General features: G+C 42.7%; 1 protein-coding gene across 4 annotated transcripts in view; it reads left to right on the top strand.

Moving 5' to 3' along the window:
* The window catches only part of trpm3 (transient receptor potential cation channel, subfamily M, member 3), a 245,231-nt gene that overhangs the window by 87,856 nt on the left and 137,157 nt on the right, over window positions 1-20,218 (top strand). For all 4 annotated transcript variants that reach the window (XM_071353639.1, XM_071353637.1, XM_071353638.1 and 1 more), the window contains exon 2: window positions 19,151-19,230. In XM_071353639.1, coding sequence (XP_071209740.1) covers window positions 19,151-19,230 — 80 coding nt within the window. The remainder of the gene's footprint in view (window positions 1-19,150; window positions 19,231-20,218) is intronic.

Raw genomic sequence — 20,218 nt, 5'->3', positions numbered from 1 at the left:
AATATCTGAGTGACGCGATGCCCTGGCTAATATGGCCTCTTGCCACTCAGCTCTCCCTAGTGGGCAATCTCCTTGACAGAAAGCTGCCCACTGCCACAACAGTGAGAACTGGGAAGAAGGCCCATTCAGGCATTCATGGTGGAGAGAATACTTGTAGTGTTGTTACAGTAAATAAACATCTGCAGATGTGTTGTTGTCGCAAATGTACCAATTGTGCACGTTTGTATGTGACTGTATTTGTGTGTGTGTGTGTGTGTGTGTGTGTGTGTGTGTGTGTGTGTGTGTGTGTGTGTGTGTGTGTGTGTGTGTGTGTGTGTGTGTGTGTGTGTGTGTGTGTGTGTGTGTGTGTGTGTGTAATGATGGAAATGAGCAGAGTTTTCTCTACCTGATACAGTAATGAGGGATTTGTTACTTTTGGGGCGTCTGATTGGATAGACCAGGGGGGTGAGAGAAAGGAGTTTGTCAAGGCTGTGGAGTTTCAGCAGTGGTTCTTTCTGATCAGGCTAATCCCCCTATAGTTCCACAAGCACAGATACATACACCAGAGGAGGCCGGTGGGAGGAGCTATAGGAGGACGGACTTATTGTAATGGCTGGAATTAAATTAATGGAACGGTATCAAACAAATAGAAAGTACATGTTTAATTTGTTCCATTTATTCCATCCCAGCCATTACAATGAGTATGTCCTCCTGTAGCTCCTCCCACCAGCCTCCTCTGACACACACACATTCCAGTGGGATCACAGGGCCACAGTGGCTCTGGTTTAGCTTTAAAGCCTTTAGACCGTGGGGTGGACTGGACAGGACTGGTGTCAGGGTCCAGCGAGAGTGTGAGGTTTAGAGAGATAGAGATGCCTTCAGCACTGGCCCTGCTTTTCACAGAACGCTCCCAGCAATGCAGCACAGCAACACACTCAGGTAAGTGACTAAGGTGTCTGATTCAGGAGTGCTGTTTTTGATCTACAGTACTTTATTCTAACTCGACAGAGTCCCTAGTGAAGGTTCTGAGGTGTAAACCTACTGGTTTCTAATAATAAATAAGCACTTCTTATTGAATTTTCATTGTCCTCCAAGAGAGGCTAAATAGGCCTATCTCTCGCAGCTAATGTAGTCTCATATAACAGCACAAAAATAACACATTCTCTGTGCAGAGACATGATAGGAGAAACTGTTGTGAATTTTCACAGGTACTGGTTTTTATTGAAGGACATTTTGATGTAGTCTAGACATAACAACCAAAAGAAAAGGAAAATAATTGGTACCACTTAAAACAGAAGGTTTTAGATGGTCTTTAATCCACTGTCATTTCTCTTTATTCCATTAACTTTTCTATATTCAGTTTACGTAAATTCATTGCTGTATTTTGTTTTCGTTAGGAAATTAAATGTAACTTTATTTTTGTCAAGAGATTCTGTTTCATTTGAGGTATTACTTTCCTTTATAAAATCCTCATTTCCATTTACTGTTCTCCATGGCCTCTAGTGGCCTTCATTTGAATAATTTATGTACCTTTCTACGAACATAATATGTACAATATTATGTGAGCTTCAAATACTAACTGCTGTGGACACAGGAGAGAACATGAAATATTTTTTAATATTTTGTTATATTTCACTTACTGTTCTGACCATCACTCATATTTAAATAATATATAGGTGTAATATTTAAATTTGATCACTTGTCACAGAAAATCTTCCTGTGCAGCAGGAAATGCAATATTGTAGTGTATGTAAAATGTCAAACTTGATTTGACCTAACGAAAAATGTATCATCCCCCAACATTTATTTTTATGACCTGTTGCTGCAGGATTATTTTCCTGCTGTGAAAAACTGGTCAAATTATGATAATACTTCTTCCAAAACAAGTGTCTCACTATACAGTATGCTAAAGTGTATCTTCCTCAGTTATAAGTAGGGGTTGCAAAATTCCTGGACCTTTCAATAAATTCCCTTGTTTTCCAGAAATCATGGTTGGAGGATTCCAGATTTCCATTTTATTCCCTCTTGATTCCCAGGAATCCAGGAAAACCAGGGAATTTATTGAAAGTTCCAGGAATTTTGTAACCCTAGTCATGAGTCGCCTAACTGGGACAGTCAATTAAAATAAGATGCTCATCCAAAAAGTGTGTATTTTCACCTGACCATCATGAAAGAAGCACAATGAAAATTGTGCTTTGAGGTTAATTGGAATCTTCCACTGTTTGCATTTGTCTAAAAGAAAGGAAAAGTAATTGAAAAGACAAAGAAAATTCCAAAGGCATTTTGCTCTTTATTTCATGCACATGGTGATTAAAACATTTGAAGTGCAATTGATACAAGTAGCTAAGCATCTCATCCTTTGGCTCACTGCTTCTGCCAGAGGTCCAATTAGTAAAACCAGGAGCATCTTCCAAAATCAGTTTGACAGCAATTAAGTTACAGAGAATATCTTCACACAGTAACAAAACATAATTTCAGTTCTATTTTCAGAGTTGAAATATGATTCTCATTTTTTTTTATTTTTTTTATAAAGTTAAGTCAAAACTCATAAATACGACCAGCGAGATGGATACAGAGAAAGGCCTGGGGGCAAAGATAATGTTCACTTTACTGTACAGTGTGTAGAAATCTAGACAACACACAGGGATAGAGATTAAAGGGAAAGAGCACAAAGAAAATGGAGGGTAGTGCAGGGGTCTTGTGGTCTCTGTGTCCATTTGTATTCCAGTTATGGTTTTCTGTTGTGTGATCTTCTCTTATGTTCCTCTGCTCCCACCGTGCTTTTACCGAGAACATGAAAACATCGTCAGTCTCATGCCATCGCTGTTACACTTACTCCCGTCGGAAACGGGAGGGATCTACTTTGTGCGCAGCAGTGAATGAGCACATTGGCCCCAAACTGTCAGGGGGGGGGGGGGGGGAGATGCTCGCTGAGTCAGGTTGACCCGTCTAAAGTAGCCCCCCCCTGCCCCTCCCCTTCCCGTGTTCAGAGTAATGGTTAATCATGGGAAGTCTGGTGTCAGGGTAAGTGTGCCTGTGTGGAGTTCGGCCTGCCAGGCGGTCGGGGGGTTGGAGGTCGTGCCGGCAGGGATTTTGGCATGCCGTGGGGTGACAGGGCCAGTCAGGCGGAGAGACAGTGTGTTGTTCTTTTTCCGACAGAGAGGAAAGCCCTGTACAAGCAGAGTGGGTTGGGAATAAGGGGGATGGGATTTCTCCCAGAATAAAAGCCGGAGAAAAAAACGAATATTTTGCCGTGTGGTGTTCCTGCCATAGCTGCTGCGGGTTAAAGGGAGGCTCGGTTCCCATCCTGCTGTGTCTTTTAGCTGTCCCATCCCGTAGTTGGGAGGTGCCGTGTTCCCAGACACGTCTACTGTCATGCTCAGTCCGCAAAACCTCATGCCAACTAACACTTCCTGTGTGGATGGGGTCTACACAAACAACAAGTAATTTAACAAATTAACAACAACTACCTTATACACACAAATGTAAGCGATGAATAAGAATATGTACATATAAATATATGGATGAGCGATGGCCATGCGGCATAGGCAAGATGCAGTAGATGGTATAGAGCAGTATATACATATGAGATGAGTGATGTAGGATATGTAAACATTATTAAAGTGGTGTTATTTAAAGTGACTAATGATAGGCAAGATGCAGTAGATGCTATAGAACAGTATAAACATATGAGATGAGTAATGTAGGATATGTAAATATTATTAAAGTGGCGTTATTTAAGGTGACTAGTGACTACCTTTATTAAGCCCATTTATTCAAGTGGCCAGAGATTTGAGTCTGTATGTTGGCAGCAGCCTCTCTATGTTAGTGATGGCTGTTTAACAGTCTGATGGCCTTGAGACAGAAGCTGTTTTTCAGGCTCTCTGTCCCAGCTTTGATGTACCTGTATTGACCTTGCCTTCTGGATGATAGCGGGATGAACAGGCAGTGGCTCGGGTGGTTGTTGTCCTTAATGATCTTTTTGGCCTTCCTGTGACATCGGGTGCTGTAGGTGTCCTGGAGGGCAGGTAGATTGTCCATGGGGATCAATTAATCCATCAAATGTATTTATAAAACCCTTCTTACATCAACTGATGTCACAAAGTGCTGTACAGAAACCCAGCCTAAAACCCCAAACAGCAAGCAATGCAGGTGTAGAAGCACGGTGGCTAGGAAAAACTAGAAACTACAAAGGCAGGAACCTAGGAAGAAACCTAGAGAGGAACCAGGCTATGAGGGGTGGCCAGTCCTCTTCTGGCTGTGCCGGGTGGAGATTATAACAGAACATGGCCAAGATGTTCAAATGTTCATAGATGACCAGCAGGGTCAAATAATAATAATCACAGTGGTTGTAGAGGGAGCAACAGGTCAGCACCTCAGGAGTAAATGTCAGTTGGCTTTTCATAGCCGATCGTTCAGAGTATCTCTACCGCTCCTGCTGTGTCACGAACCGGCTCGAAGCCCGTAACAAAAAGGGAGACAACGTGGAGATAAAGAATAACAAAATATATTTATTAACTGAAGTAAAGTAAATACAATTAACAATGATGTGTGTACTCAGTAGTATAAGTGAGTGGTTGCGTGTATACATGTGATAATGAGGGGTGTTGAAGGGTGCCAACGCAAACAAACAAAACAGCCACAAAAATACGTCTGTCTGCATGGAGAGAGTCTCTCCAATGAATTGAGAAGAGGTGCATTTATCCTGGGTCACACCCGAGCCCAGGTGTGTCCCATTTCTCTGATGACGCTCCCGGCTCCGCCCACCGACATCCTATTAAGGAAAACAATAGCAAAGAGAAAGAATTCGGCAGACAGTGGGAGGGTCGTCACCCCCCCCCCCCCCCCCATAAAACCGGGGACGAACAAGGACCCCGGAACACCATACCAGTCACACAAATTTACCTGGCACAGTTGGTGTGCTTTTCTCCATTCTGGAGTGGCAACAAGATAGTTTTGCTCAGTGCACTGGCGCACAACCGTAAATGGACCTTGAAACTTGGCTTGAAAAGGAGAATCAACAATTGGTGACGAGGCTCAGTTCGGCGATCAAATATGCCCTTCATCCTCTCCTGTGAAGATGATAGCTTCTCTTTAGCCATTTCACCAGCGGCGTACAGGCGTCGCCAGAAATCACACACATAAGATAACAGGGACTGAGGGGGCTCGGGAGACTTCCAGTCATCCTGGAGAACAGATAGAAGTCCACGCACCCTATGTCCAAACACAAGGTCATTTGGACTGAAACCCGTGCTCTCCTGTGAAACCTCCCTAGCGGCTAACAGTAACCAAGGCAACCCCTCCTCCCAATCCTTATCCATCTCAGTACAATAAGCTCTCAACAAAGACTTAAGTGTTTGATGGAAACGTTCCAGTACTCCTTGACTTTGCGAGTGATAGGCGCTAGACAAATTGTGTTTAATATGGAGCTGTTGGAGAACCTGACCAAACAGATTAGAGGTGAAATTAGATCCTTGATCACTCCGAATGACCTTAGGGATTCCAAACAGTGAGATAAACTGAATCAAATCTTTTAGCACAGACTTAGTTGTGATAGACCGGAGAGGATAGGCAGCAGAACATCTAGTGGTCTGACACATCACAGTGAACAGGTAACTACTACCCTTTTTAGAATGAGGCAGAGGACCAACACAGTCAATAACCAGATACTCAAAAGGTTGGCTGTTTACAGGAATAGGAAACAGTGGTACCGGCTTAATAGCTTGATTAGGTTTACCAGTTAATTGACAGGTGTGACAAGTTTTGATGAACTCAGAAACATCCCTCTTTAACCTAGGCCAAAATAAATGTCTTAATATGCGGTTGTAGGTTTTCCCCACAACCATATGTCCAGCAACGTCGTTGTGGGATGTTGTCAACACCAACTCACGAAGCTTAACTGGTACAACAAAATGACTAATCGCCTCCCCCAGAAACCAACTATCATGAGACACCCACTTTCTCATCAGGACATCCTCTTGGATAAAATAGCCATGTGCGACATCGCCCAACTGTTCCACGCCAAAATTTGGTCACTCAACTCTTCTAATGTGGGGTCAGTCCGTTGCACATTGATTAGATCGGAGCGGGGTACAGATAACGGGATAACAGAGAAAGCAGTGACATACTTCTTTGTGGTATTCTCGTTAGCCGGCGCAATGACCAGGTTGCCACAGCTCATAGAACGTGTCACTGCACACGCAGAGAACAACTCTGTGAAACTCTGCACACTAATCAGGAATACCTACAAATGACGGCTTAGCGGAAACCACTAGAGATGGAAACACGACATGCCGTACACGCTCACCAGCCAAGTTATTCCCAAGGATAACGTTGATACCCTCAATAGGGGTGTATCTCCTTTCACCAGTTCACAATCCAACATCAGTTTATGCAATAGAACTGACAGAGTGTTCAAACCTATTACCCTAATTAGAACACTACTTCCTGAATCAGTCTCAGCAGAGAAGGGTAACACAGACTCCAACACAAACGATTCAGAGGCAGCTGTGTCTCTCAGGATCTTCACTGGCACTAGGTCCTTACTTCTTAACATCGACACAAAACCCTCTGTAATGAAAGGCAAATAGTCTGTGTTAATAGGGACTTTCACATGTCCCTGGGCATGAGACAATGTGTCAGGAGTGAACTGATGTGGAACAGCCGCAGCTAACGCCGTATGCTTAGATTTAACGTAAGCACAAGTACTGAATTTACCCCTAGCCCTGAGAACCGGACATTCGTTTTTCCAGTGACCCGAACCTTGACAGTAGTGACAATCTTGACCAAAGTCAGCTTTACCACGGGAGTCAGGCTCAACCCTAGTTGAATGAAACTCTGCCCGTGAACCAGAGTATCTCGGTGAGCGAGGCCCAAATCTCTCTGAAAGCCCCCACTCACTCCGAATACGGGGCTCTGCAAAGACACTTTTGTGAGTCAAAACATACTCGTCCGCCAAAACCACAGCCTCAGTGACAGTCTTTACTTTTCGTTCGTTGATGTACGCGGCTATATGATCAGGCATTGTGTCCTTAAATTGCTCTAGCATAATCAGATCACACAGCCCTTGGAAAGTCATAACTGCAGAGGCGGAACACCAGCAATTCAACTGTGAAGATAACTCTCGCGCAAACTCAACATGAGTCTGTTTATTATCGCTTTTTAAAGTTCTAAATCGTTGGCGGTAAGCCTCAGGGACCAATTCGTAAATCTGTAACACAGCCGTTTTAACCTTATTTGACACTGTCGGGAACACTAAGAGCTGAATATGCTTCCTGCGCTTTACCAGTCAACACACACTGCAACATTAAAGTGCGGTCAGAATTAGGCCAACTCCTAGCGTCAGCAACACGCTCAAACAACGAAAAGCATGTCTCAGGGTCCTTCGCATTAAATTTAGGCAACAACCGTAAGTTCCCAACAATATCAAATGTGTCCGGGGCACGACCAAAAGAGGAGCGACCCCTAGGTAAATCTGGGTCACCTTCCCAGATCAAACTCTCCCCTGAGAGCTTTCCTTCCCTAACCAGCTCTAGCCGCTCTTGTTGCAGCTTGATTTTAGCACGCTCCAAATCCTGTTTAAATGCCAATTATTTTTCATACTTTACACGATCACGCTCTAGCTTCTCACGATCATGCTCTAGCTGTAACAGAAGCAGTTCTTTCTGCTGTTCAAAAAGAAGACTACTAGGTCTAACAGATGGAGCGGCCATTGTAACGTTACGGGGAGACGGCGAGTCCTCAGCAGAGGCTGCCCCAGTGATAACTTCAAGAATACCACTCTCCATCAGATTGGCCTTCAATATTAACCTAATATAATTTTTTTGATGTTTATCACTAATTTCAACCTTGTAGTGTTCAGCAATCTTCAACAGCTGTTCTTTAGTACATAATTCCAACAGTTCCTCTGATGGAAAGCGAATTAACTTGTCTACATTAGACGCCATATTCAGAAGTAAATACAAAAAAAAATCTCACGCTCTTTCCCTCTGCTGAACACACCAGACCGGACCACAAGATAAGTGACAATCACACTGGGCACCAAAGAAGAGAGAGATAAGAGATATATATATATATGGAGCTTCCCCAAAACCTACAGTAACTCAACCCTAGTCTTCGTGCAGATATGCGGTGGGTAATTATGCACTGTAGCCCGCTGGCAAGGAAATAAACCCCCCATTACACTCTGGCAGGTTTCCCCAAGCCACGGATGTGCCCCCGAGACAACTGCTCAGTCCACAGACACCACACACAAAAATAATAAAATAACCATGTCCAACGTATTCCAAAATGAAACATGTCGCTAAGCCTAACAGGGGAAAAAGGCTATAGCTCCGGGTAGTAAGTGTCACTACCCTACCCAAATCTCCCACTGAAGTACTCAGCCGATTGTACTCACCTCCTCGGACCCATGTCCCAACAGCGAGTAGAGCAAGAGTTTCCAGCCTGGGCAGGGGCCTGGAAACTAACCAGTGTACTCTCTCCAACGCAGCACACAACCAACTATCCACTGCAGTGGCAAGTTTACCAAACAAACAAAGGCAACCAGTACTGGTCCTACCAAACATTACAACTCAAACAAGCTGTAACAAAAGATGCAAACAAAGCACCTACAGAATTCTCAAACATTAACTGCACGTTTTCTCCCAAACACAACACACATACTAATAAGCCCAACGACACTAGTATTAGTCCTTCATAATGCTATACGCCAAAATGTCTAGTAACCAACCTTATGATCCTGGACAAGCCCCCACTTGTCACGAACCGGCTCAAAGCCCGTAAAAAAAAGTGGAGATAAAGAATAACAAAATATATTTATTAACTGAAGTAAAGTAAATACAATTAACAATGATGTGTGTAGTCAGTAGTCAGTAGTGTAAGTGAGTGGTTGCGTGTATACATGTGATAATGAGGGGTGTTGAAAGGTGCCAACGCAAACAAACAAAACAGCCACAAAAATGCCTAAACCAAAATATGTCTGGCTGCATGGAGAGAGTCTCTCCAATGAATGGGGAAGAGGTGCATTTATTCTGGGACACACCAGAGCCCAGGTGTGTCCCATTTCTCTGATGACCCTCCCGGCTACGCCCACCAGCATCCTAGTAAAGAAAATAAGAGCAAAGAGAAAGAATTGGGCAGACAGAGTGGGAGGGTCGTCACATGCTGTCTCTAGAGAGTTGAAAACAGCAGGTTTGGGACAAGGAGATACGTTCGGTGAACAGGTCAGGGTTCCATAGCCGCAGGCAGAACAGTTGAAACTGGAGCAGCAGCACGACCAGGTGGGCTGGGGACAGCAAGGAGTCATCAGGCCAGGTAGTCCTGAGGCATGGTCCTAAGGCTCAGGTTCTCCGAGAGAGGGAGAGAGAGAAAAAGAAAGAGAGAGAGAAAGAACTTTCCACCTTCTCCACTACTGTCCCATCGATGTGGATGGGGGGGTGCTCTCTCTGCGTTTCCTGAAGTCAATGATCATCTCCTTTGTTTTGCTGATGTTGAGTGAGAGGTTATTTTCCTGACACCACACTCCGAGGGCCCTCACCTCCTCCCCGTAGGCTGTCTCATCATTGTTGGTAATTAAGCCTACCACTGTAGTGCTGTCTGCAAACTTGATGATTGAGTTGGAAGTGTGCATGGCCACGCAGTCATAGGTGAACAGGGAGTACCGGAGAGGGCTGAGAACGCACCCTTGTGGGGCCCCAGTGTTGAGGATCAGCAGGGTGGAGATGTTGTTTCCTACCTTCACCACCTGGGGGTGGCCCGTCAGAAAGTCCAGGACCCAGTTGCACAGGGCGGGGTCGAGACCCAGGGTCTCGAGCTTAATGACGATTTTGGAGAGTAGTATGGTATTAAATGCTGAGCTGTAGTCAATGAACAGCATTCGTACATAGGTATTCCTCTTGTCCAAACGGGATAGGGCAGTGTGATGGCGATTGCATCGTCTGTGGACCTATTGGAGCGGTAAACAAATTTGAGCGGGTCTAGAGAATCAGGTAGGGTGGAGGTGATATGCTCCTTGACTAGTCTCTCAAAACACTCCATGATGACAGAAGTGAGTGCAACGGGGCGATAGTCATTTAGTTTCGTTACTTTAGCTTTCTTTGGAACAGGAACAATAGTGGCCATCTTGAAGCATGTGGAGACAACAGACTGGGATAGGAATTGATTGAAAATGTCCGTAAACACACCAGCCAGCTGGTCTGCGCATGCTCTGAGGACGCGTCTAGGGATGCCGTCTGGGCCGGCAGCCTTGCAAGGGTTTACAAGTTTAAATGTTTTACTCACATTGGCCACGTAGAAGGAGAGCGCACAGGCTTTGGTAGCGGGCCGTGTCAGTGGCACTGTATTGCCCTCAAAGCGCGCAAATAAGTTGTTTAATTTGTCTGGGAGCAAGACATCGATGTCCACAACGGGGCTGGTTTTCTTTTTGTAATCCGTGATTGACTGTAGACCCTGCCACATACGTCTCATTTTTGAGCCGTTGAATTGCGACTCTACTTTGTCTCTATACTGACGCTTTGCTTGTTTGATTGCCTTGCGGAGGGAATAGCTGTACTGTTTGTATTTGGTTTTGCGCGATTGCTGCCATCAATCCACGGTTTCTTGTTAGAAATGTTTTAATAGTCACAGTGGGTACGACATCTCCGATGCACTTGTTAATAAACTCGCTCACCGAGTAACCGTATATGTCAATGTTGTTGTCTGAGGCTATCCGGAACATATCCCAGTCCACGTGATGGAAGCAATCCTGAAGTGTGGAATCCGATTGGTCAGACCAGCGTTGGACAGACCTGAGCACGGACATTTCCTGTTTTAGTTTCTGTCTATAGGCTGGGAGCAACAAAATGGAGTCATGGTCAGATTTGCGGGGGAGGGCTTTGTATGCAGCGCGGAAGTTAGAGTAGCAATGATTCAGAATGCTAGCAGCCTGTGTCGCGCATTCAATATGCTGATAGAATTTAGGAAGTCTCGTTCTCAGGTTAGCCTTGTTAAAATCCCGTCTACAATAAATGCAGCCTCTGGATGTATGGGTTCCAGTTCACATAGAGTCCTTGGGGAGTGCTTGGGGGGGATATAGACGGCTGTGACTATAATCGAAGAGAATTCTCTTGAAAGATAATGCGGTCGGCATTTGACTGTAAGGAATTCTAGGTCATGTGAACAAAAGGACTTAAGTTCCTGTATGTTGTTGTGATTACACCCTGAGTCGTTAATCATAAGGAATACACCCCCGCCCTTCTTCTTACCAGAGAGATGTTTGTGTCTGTCGGCGCGATGCATGAAGAAATCGGGTGGCTGTACCGACTCTGACAATATATCCCGAGTGAGCCATGTTTTCGTGAAACAGAGAATGTTACAATCTCTGATGTCTCTCTGGAAGGCAACTCGTGCCCTAATTTCGTCCACCTTGTTATGTAGAGATTGGACATTGGCGTGTAATATGCTCAGGAGCGGTGGATAGTGTGCTCACCTTCTGAGTCTGACCAGTAGGCCGCTCCGTCTGCCTCTCCTGCGGCGACCGCGTTGTTTTGGGTCGGCCTCTGGGATAAGATCCCATGTCCAGGGAGGAGGTCAGAACAAAAGATCCGCTTCGGGAGAGACGTATTCCTGGTCGTAATGTTGGTTGTCATCGCTTTTATATCCAATAGTTCTTTCCGGCTGTATGTAATAACACTTGAGATTTCCTGGGCAAACAATGTAAGAAATAATACAGAAAATAATACAGCAAAAGACTAATAACTGCATAGTTTCCTAAGGACCTGAAGCGAGGCGACCATCTCTGTCGGCGCTACAGAGGGAGAGGCTCTGGATAAGAAAGACTCATGAAAGACTGAACCAGGTTTTCCTCTAGGATTTAGCCTGTGATTAGCTCTATTTCATTTATTTTATCCTAAAAAACTCCCCAATCCTTGCCGATGACAAGCATACGCATGTAAATGATGCAGCCACCACCATGCTTGAAAATTTGAAGAGTGTTACTCAGGGATGTATTGTGTTGGATTTGCCCCAAACATAACGCTTTGTATTCAGGACATGAAGTTAATTTCTTTGCCACATTATTTGCAGTTTTACTTTAACCTCTAATTCCTCCCAAACCCGGATCCGGGAGCACCCCCCACAGTAAAAAAGCTGACTAGCATAGCCTAGCATAGCGTCACAAGTAAATACTAGCATCTAAATATCATTAAATCACAAGTCCAAGACACCAGATGAAAGATACACATCTTGTGAATCCAGCCATCATTTCTGATTTTTAAAATGTTTTACAGGGAAGACACAATATGTAAATCTATTAGCTAACCACGATAGCAAAAGACACAACTTTTTTTTCCCACCATTTTTTTCCTGCATGGGTAGCTATCACAATTTCGACCAAATAAAGATATATATAGCCACTAACCAAGAAACAACTTCATAAGATGACAGTCTGATAACATATTTATTGTATAGCATATGTTTTTTTAGAAAAATGTGCATATTTCAGGTATAAATCACAGTTCTACATTGCAGCTGCAATCTGAAATAGTGCCGAAGCTGCCAGAATAATTACAGAGACCAACGTCAAATACCTAATTACTCATCTTAAAACATTTCTGAAAAATACACAGCGTACAGCAAATGAAAGCCCAAAATCTTGTAAATCCAGCCAATATGTCAGATTTTTTAAGTGTTTTACAGCGAAAACACAATATAGCATTATATTAGCTTAGCACAATAGCCAGAAACACAAGCAATTTACCAGCAGCACAGGTTAGCGATCGTAACAATCCAGCAAAAGATATATAATTTTGGACTGACCTTGATATACTTCATCAGATGACAGTCCTGTAACATCATATTACACAATGCATATAGGTTTTGTTCGAAAATGTGCATATTTAGCAGCACAAATCGTGGCTATACAATGTGATCAGTAGCAAAAGTTCATGCATTCTGGCCGGCGCCATCTTGGAAAGGCACCTAATCTAATCAATAAATAATCGTAAACTTGACTAAAAAATACAGGTTGGACAGCAAATGAAAGATGCATTAGTTATTAATGCAACCGCTGAGTTAGATTTTTAAAATTAACGTTACTAGACGTACAGTGTGCGTTACAGCCAGACTAGTGCCGCAATTAATGGCGGACAAATCCATTTACATTTTTCCACATAAATACGGAATAACATCATAAATAGCTCTTACTTTTGGACGAGCTTCCATCAGAATCTTGGGCAAGTTGTCCTTTGTCCAAAAGAATCGTTGCTTGGTTGTAAAACGTCGTCTTCAACTTCGGAATTAGCAGCTAACATTAGCTATGTGGCCACAACATGCCCAAATGTTCAAAGCGCAATACTAAGGAAATTCCGAAAATAGCAATATACTCGCATAAACTGATATAACTCGGTTTAAAATAACTTCGTTATGATGTTTCTAACACCTATATCGAATTAAATTACAGACGGATATAGCTAAGGCCGATAACTGAGCGTTTCAAAATGCCATCCTGAGGTCTTGCTTTGCGCAATGACGAATGTCGAAAAGAGAGCTCCCTTCGTTCCTTGGCCTTTTATAAGGTTTGAGATCTACGTAGACACTCCATTCCACTTCTCATTGGTTACTGACATCCAGGGGAAGGCGGGTGCAGTTCATGTCGACCCATAGGATACATACAGAGCTTTAAACTGATCTGAGAACAGAGCCTCGTTTTCAGACCTTCGCAGTTCCTGTCATGAATTTCGCTGCAGAAAGAGTTCTGGTTCACCCACAGACATAATTCAAACGGTTTTAGAAACTAGAGATTGTTTTCTATCCAATAGTAATAATAATATGCATATTGTACGAGCAAGAATTGAGTACGAGGCAGTTTAATTTGGGAACGATAAATGTCGAAGTTGAAACAGCACCCCCTGTAGTGTCAAGAGGTTGTTTAATGCCTAATTACAAACAGGATATATGTTTTGGAATATTTTTATTCTGTACAGGCTTCCTTTTTTTCACTCTGTCATTTAGGTTAGTTTTGTGGAGTAACAACAATGTTGTTGATCCATCCTCAGTTTTCTCCTTTCACAGACATTAAACTGGCCTCGTGGCCTCATGGTGAAATTCCTGAGCGGTTTCCTTCCTCTCCGGCAAGTTAGGAAAAACGCCTGTATCTTTGTAGTGACTGTGTGTATTGATACACCATGCAACGTTTAATTAATAACCATGCTCAAAGGGATATTCAATGTCAGCTTTATTTTAATTATTTACACATTTAACAATCGGTGACCTTCTTAACGAGGCATTGAAAAACCTCCCTGGTCTTTGTGGTTGAATCTGTGTTTAAAATTCATTGCTCGACTGAGGGACCTTACAGATAATTGTATGTGTGGGGCACAGAGATGATGTAGTCAATAGGGTTCCCCAGTAAACAGCCGGCGCAACAGCACACCATAATTGCTAATTAGCAAGTTATTTGGCTTGCTAGCACAAAATGACAAGTTCGTGTTTCTTGACCCAATCAAAAAACTGAACAAATTAGATATATTAGTACACACATTGACTTGTTCTTGCCAGCACAGTCACCAGATCTCAACCCTATTGAGCTGTTGTGGGAGCAGCTTGACCGTATGGTACGTAAGAAGTGCCCATCAAGCCAATCCAACTTGTGGGAGGTACTTCAGGAAGCATGGAGTGAAATCTCTTCAGATTACCTCAACAAATTAACAGCTAGAATGTCAAAGGTCTGCAAGGCTGTAATTGCTGCAAATGGAGGATTCTTTGACGAACGCAAAGTTTGAAGGACACAATTATTATTTCAATAAAAAAATCATTATTTATAACCTGTCAACATCTTCCTATTCATTTTGCAACTCATTTTATGTATGTTTTCATGGAAAACAAGGCCATTTCTAAGTGACCCCAAACTTTTGAACGATAGTGTGCATACAAATTACCTCGACTAACCTGTACCCCCCACACATTGACTCGGTACTGGTACCCCCTGTACTTTATATATATTTTTTTACTTTAGTTTATTTTGTAAATATTTTCTTAACTCTATTTCTTGAACTGCTTTGTTGGTTAAGGGCTTGTAAGTATGCATTTCACTGTAAGTTCTACACCTGTTTTATTCGGCCCATGTGACAAATACAATTGGATTTGATTTGGCTAGCACAGCAAATAACGACAGAGCTAGCGTGATGTGAAGGTAGAGAAAGATCAGCTTATCTTGTTAGCCAGCTAGATCGATATATTTCTCTCATGACAGCGAACGATATAACTGAAATAAATGTAGCTAGTATACGAGTCCGGTGTTTGACGGCCACATTGTTTACATGAAAAGTTAGCTAGCAGCAGTAATTACCCCACTATCAACCCCTCTCTCCCTCTTCACCATTCTGTCTCGCCTAGCTCTCCATCTTCTTCCTCCAAAAGGCAACTATATTTTACCCAGATGTATTGCCTTCATAGTTTCAATTAAGAAACGTACTGTAGTTTTAATTAACCGCTAGCTTGTGCTAGGCATATATTATCGACTTCACGTTACAAGGCCATGTTACAAGTGGTTGGTTTACATATAGTAAAGCTAGACTATAATAAAAATGCTGGCGCCTACACCTCGTGGTGATAACTTTGAACTGCATATTAATTACACCAGGATGACGCAACATGAAGCAAACAAATTGCAACTTTATTTCAAGCCACATGTATTTAGAAATTAAATCAAATAACCTTCAAATATTAATTTCTGCACACCCTCATGATTGCTATTTGCTAATGATGTCTATCTCCTGTGCATGTCATCCTTAAGGCCTACCTTCATTACAAGGCTTGCACTAATCCATTTCATGATGGAATGTACAGTAGCTGTAAAAGTCAAATCTTGTATCCTTCAACATGGTTAGCCTCCTTAATTGTCTAATGAAAAAGGAAAAACCCACACACGGATCTTTCCAGTATCAGCATTTTATTCTCTTATAAATTATTACAAGTGCATTGGACTTGCCCACGAGGCCAATACTAATCCCATCATATGTCTGCATTGAACATGCATGCCATAAATAATCTCACATCCACTTTAGTCAAAACGGTAGAACACGGATAGTGGAGGCAAGAGAAAAAAAACCTGGAGAGTGACCACAGTGAAGGCCATGTACAAAGTTCCATCCCTGTATGGCTGACCGGGCCGGGACGCAAACCCTAATCAAATGACACGTGTAGCTAGCATGCCAACCACTGGAGAAGGAGAACAGTGAGTGTAGCAGAATGAATCAAATCGGTGCAAAATTGCAGGAGGGGATCCTGCCGCAACTTAAATACTTTTGATATTAAAATCTAGATACATTCATAAGACAGGTGGAGACACTACTTCAAGTCTCAGGGTGATGACATCACATCACAGTGGCTACTAAAACTCACCTGCAGCTCACCTCTGCTACAGTCGCACCCCTTTCACCTCCTCCTACGCCACCGAAAGTATCTCAGCCTCCGACTGTGTGATAAGAAGGTCAGTGAGTGTAGCCGAGGGGTGAGTGTGTAGCACGTGAGCTACTTGACAGGTTAGTGCTAGGCTCTATCTCAATTCATCCTCGATTCCTCTCCTCACCTCCTTCTAAATACCCATTGGAGAAAAAGGTCAGAGTGGAGGGACCTTGTACCTTCTCCAATATAGTTGCGATACAATACATGTGAGGAGATAGAATGTGAGTAATCAAGGAAAGACAGTGCGACAAAGCTCTAGTAGCTATCGTACGGTGATGTCAACTGCCCTGAGATCTAAAGTACTGTTATCCTAGCTCAACCAAGATCATGGTTTTGGTAGGATAATGGACGCTGCTTTGTGAGTATGAAGTGCTGTTGTGGACAGGGGTTGCATCCTAGGTCAGCCGTACAGGGATTGTTACACCCCCACCAATGATCAAGGACTTCAGCTGCAGCACAAATTTGTGACAAACAAATAAACAGACAAATAGGGAATGTTTAATGACCAACAAATACACGATACTTAGATCAAAGAATCAACACTTTATTTAATAAAATACAAAGAATGCATATGTAAATGATTATTGGGTTTACTCCAAAAGAAGATATGATTGAATAGTTAAATGAATAGTGTGTAATATAAATAATAAGCATAAGCATAATGTCAGGGCTGGGCTGGAACGGATACCTGTACACCAAGTAACTAGATCTCTAGGAGCAAGGTTGGCCATGCATATTCTAGGTCTATCCGTTGTTACTTTTAACATAATTTCTGTAGTCCTACAACCAATTCTAAGAGTAAACCAATAGCATTTATAACCCATTGGAGATATACTCTTCAGTCTCTCCAGGATTTGGGACTTTCTTTGGGACCTTCATCTGCAGAAATTAGACCAGAACTTGCTTCATTATTCTCAAGTGATATAATATTTCATATTTCATTGCAATTGTGTTTTTGTATTGTCATAGTTCTCTCTTTGGGTCTGGAAATCTAATCATTAGCTACCTAGCTTAGATCAAGCTAACGTTTGTGTCATTTTTTTATATTGGAACGCTGTCTATCATATTTACATGTAGCTAACTGTCACGTTCGTTATAAGGATCGGACCAAGGCGCAGCGTGGTATGCGTACATTCTTATTTATTAAAATAATGAAACACTGAACAAACTAACAAAATAACAAAACTTGAAGCTATACAAACGAGTGCTGACAGGCAACTACACATAGACAAGATCCCACAACAGAAAGTGGGAAACAGGGCTGCCTAAATATGATCCCCAATCAGAGACAACGATAAACAGCTGTCTCTGATTGGGAAACATATCAGGCCAACATAGAAATACAAAACCCCTAGACCTACCACAACCCTAGAGATACAAAACCCTAGACATACAAAACCCTAGACATACAACACTAGAGTACCCACCCTAGTCACACCCTGACCTAACCAAAATATATAGAAAACAGAGATATCTAAGGTCAGGGCGTGACACTAACTAGCTACCTAGCTGACGTTACCTAGAATAGATGGTTAACTTGATAAACAACTTACCCATGTGCTACACATCCTACTGGCGCCGCCACATCCTGCTGCTAACGTTACTATCCATGCAGGCAATGCACCCCGTTGTGATGCTTCTTTGGTAAATATATAAACTTACATTTTCAAAAATAGATTAGTCCCCAGACATAAAGCCCATCCCACCCGCGAATACTATGGTAATTTTGACCTTGAGAAACAACTAGACCAAGTTAGCTAGCTAGCTGTTTACAGCCGCAACGGAACAGCTGTTGTTTACAAACTCATCAGAAGTTCTTTGGGGTTCCAGTGTTCACTTCCGCTACTCCTCAAAAAGCTGTTTAAAAAGGTATGTTGTCAGTGACGGATCCCAGTCCAGTGCTGTTGTTGTAGCTCTCTCCCTCAGACCCTGCAGTAGACCTGACAGCAGCATCCCACCGACACACACGTTTCTTTCCATTGGCTGTCAGTTATGCTACAATACCATGGAAATGAGGAAATGTTCCATATTTATGGACTCCACAGGAGCAGGATGAAGAACTGCTCATATCTAACACATTCAAACAGAATTTACTGCCTGGGTGCACAGACCATCCACTTACTCTCTACACTTTATCTCAATGGGGAAAAGCCTGTGTCGATAAACTATATAAAATCTTTGCATTTGAGTGTGTGTTAGTTTGCATGGATGAGTTTGTGAGTTAAAAATACAAGTGCATGTAAGTGTAAGCTTGCGTTTTGCTATACTGCGGTGTGTGCGCGTGTGTGCAAATGTTTGATAGTCATTTCCAACGCTTGGTTTTAAGACATCAAATATGCATCTTAAATAGTCGATAGCAGATAGGAGACCTGAGGCTATGTGGTTTATATGTATGCACTTCAAATTCTGCAAGAGCTAGCTACCTGGTCCTTGAAGAGAATGTGTCTGTGTAAGACTTACTAAATCCCCTAGGTATTGTGAAGCTTAATATGGTAATCCTCCCACCCACTCTAATGAAGTGCTTTGTCACTTGGTAGAGACATGCCTTTCCTCCTCCCAGGTAATGAGTTGGGCTCAGACTCGCACTGAGGGTTTAGCTTGGTACTAGTTGCTTGCATGCCTCTTGATGTGGCACCTGTAATGCTCTAGCCTCACTCTCTCACGTTAAGAATCCTGTTGTTTGCGTTTGAGGGACGAAGTGACTGAGCGTCTTCTCTTCTCTCTCCAGGCACAGAAATCGTGGATAGAACGAGCCTTCAGCAAGAGAGAATGTGTTCATATCATAGTGAGCGCCAAAGACCCCCATAGGTAAGTGAGTTTTAGAATACAATTTTGTCATCCAATGTGAATGGGAAATTATATTATTTACATCCTCCCAGACACCATACATGGCACAGTTGATCACTGGGGATAGCTAGCTAACATAAAGTCGCAAAGCATGATGCGCTAGTCAGTTAATAAACATATTTCTGAGTTAGATATGAGTTTAAAAGACTTGATATTTTCTAACTATCTAGCAAGCTAGATAGCTATAACTAGCTAGCTGCTTGTCAAAGGTAGATAACTGGTTAATATGACCAAAATAAATCGACAAACTATTTTTCTATATTTCTCAAAATTACTGTAGCTGGGTAATTCATTTGTTCATGCTTTGTGATACACCCGGTTTTATTCTGTTTTTGTCCACACAACTTGTCACCTACAGTAGAACCTGAATCAGGGTGAAACTACAAAATTGGCCATGTTTTTTTCAATACCAGATCCATGATGAGAAAGGTCTTGCTAGTGTATCCCTCTATCCTTCCACTCTTGTTAGATGTAGTTGTCCGGTTTATCAAGGCCCAGGCTCCTATGACTGTTAAGATTATTTATTTACAAGTTAATTACAAATGTACTTTTTGCTTTAGTGCCATCTGATAGAGCAAATCTAGTCATGTCTAGGTTCCCATCTTCAACCTAGAGTCACGTGCGGAAGTAAGCCATCTGGCGCGAGAGACTGATTGGGACGAGCCCCAGAAGTTCTGACTAAACGCACATTTGACCGCCCCAGGACGGTCCATTTCTTTGTGCTATTATAAATTATGCCATAGGCAGTTCCCCCTTATGGCAACACAATCCAAGCAATGCTTGCACAGAGGCGGAACTGTCGCTGCTGGCAGTCACTGAGGGGCAGAGTAGTAAATAACTGAACAGCTTGTTTTGAACAATACATTTTCCAAACTTTTATGAGCATTTAACACAACGACAGTCCATCATTACTTTAAGACATGAAGGTCAGTCAATCTGGAAAATTTCA

This window comes from Salvelinus alpinus, chromosome 19 (assembly GCF_045679555.1).
Source record: "Salvelinus alpinus chromosome 19, SLU_Salpinus.1, whole genome shotgun sequence".
Classification (NCBI taxonomy): domain Eukaryota; kingdom Metazoa; phylum Chordata; class Actinopteri; order Salmoniformes; family Salmonidae; genus Salvelinus; species Salvelinus alpinus.
This window is presented reverse-complemented; position numbering and strand designations above follow the sequence as displayed.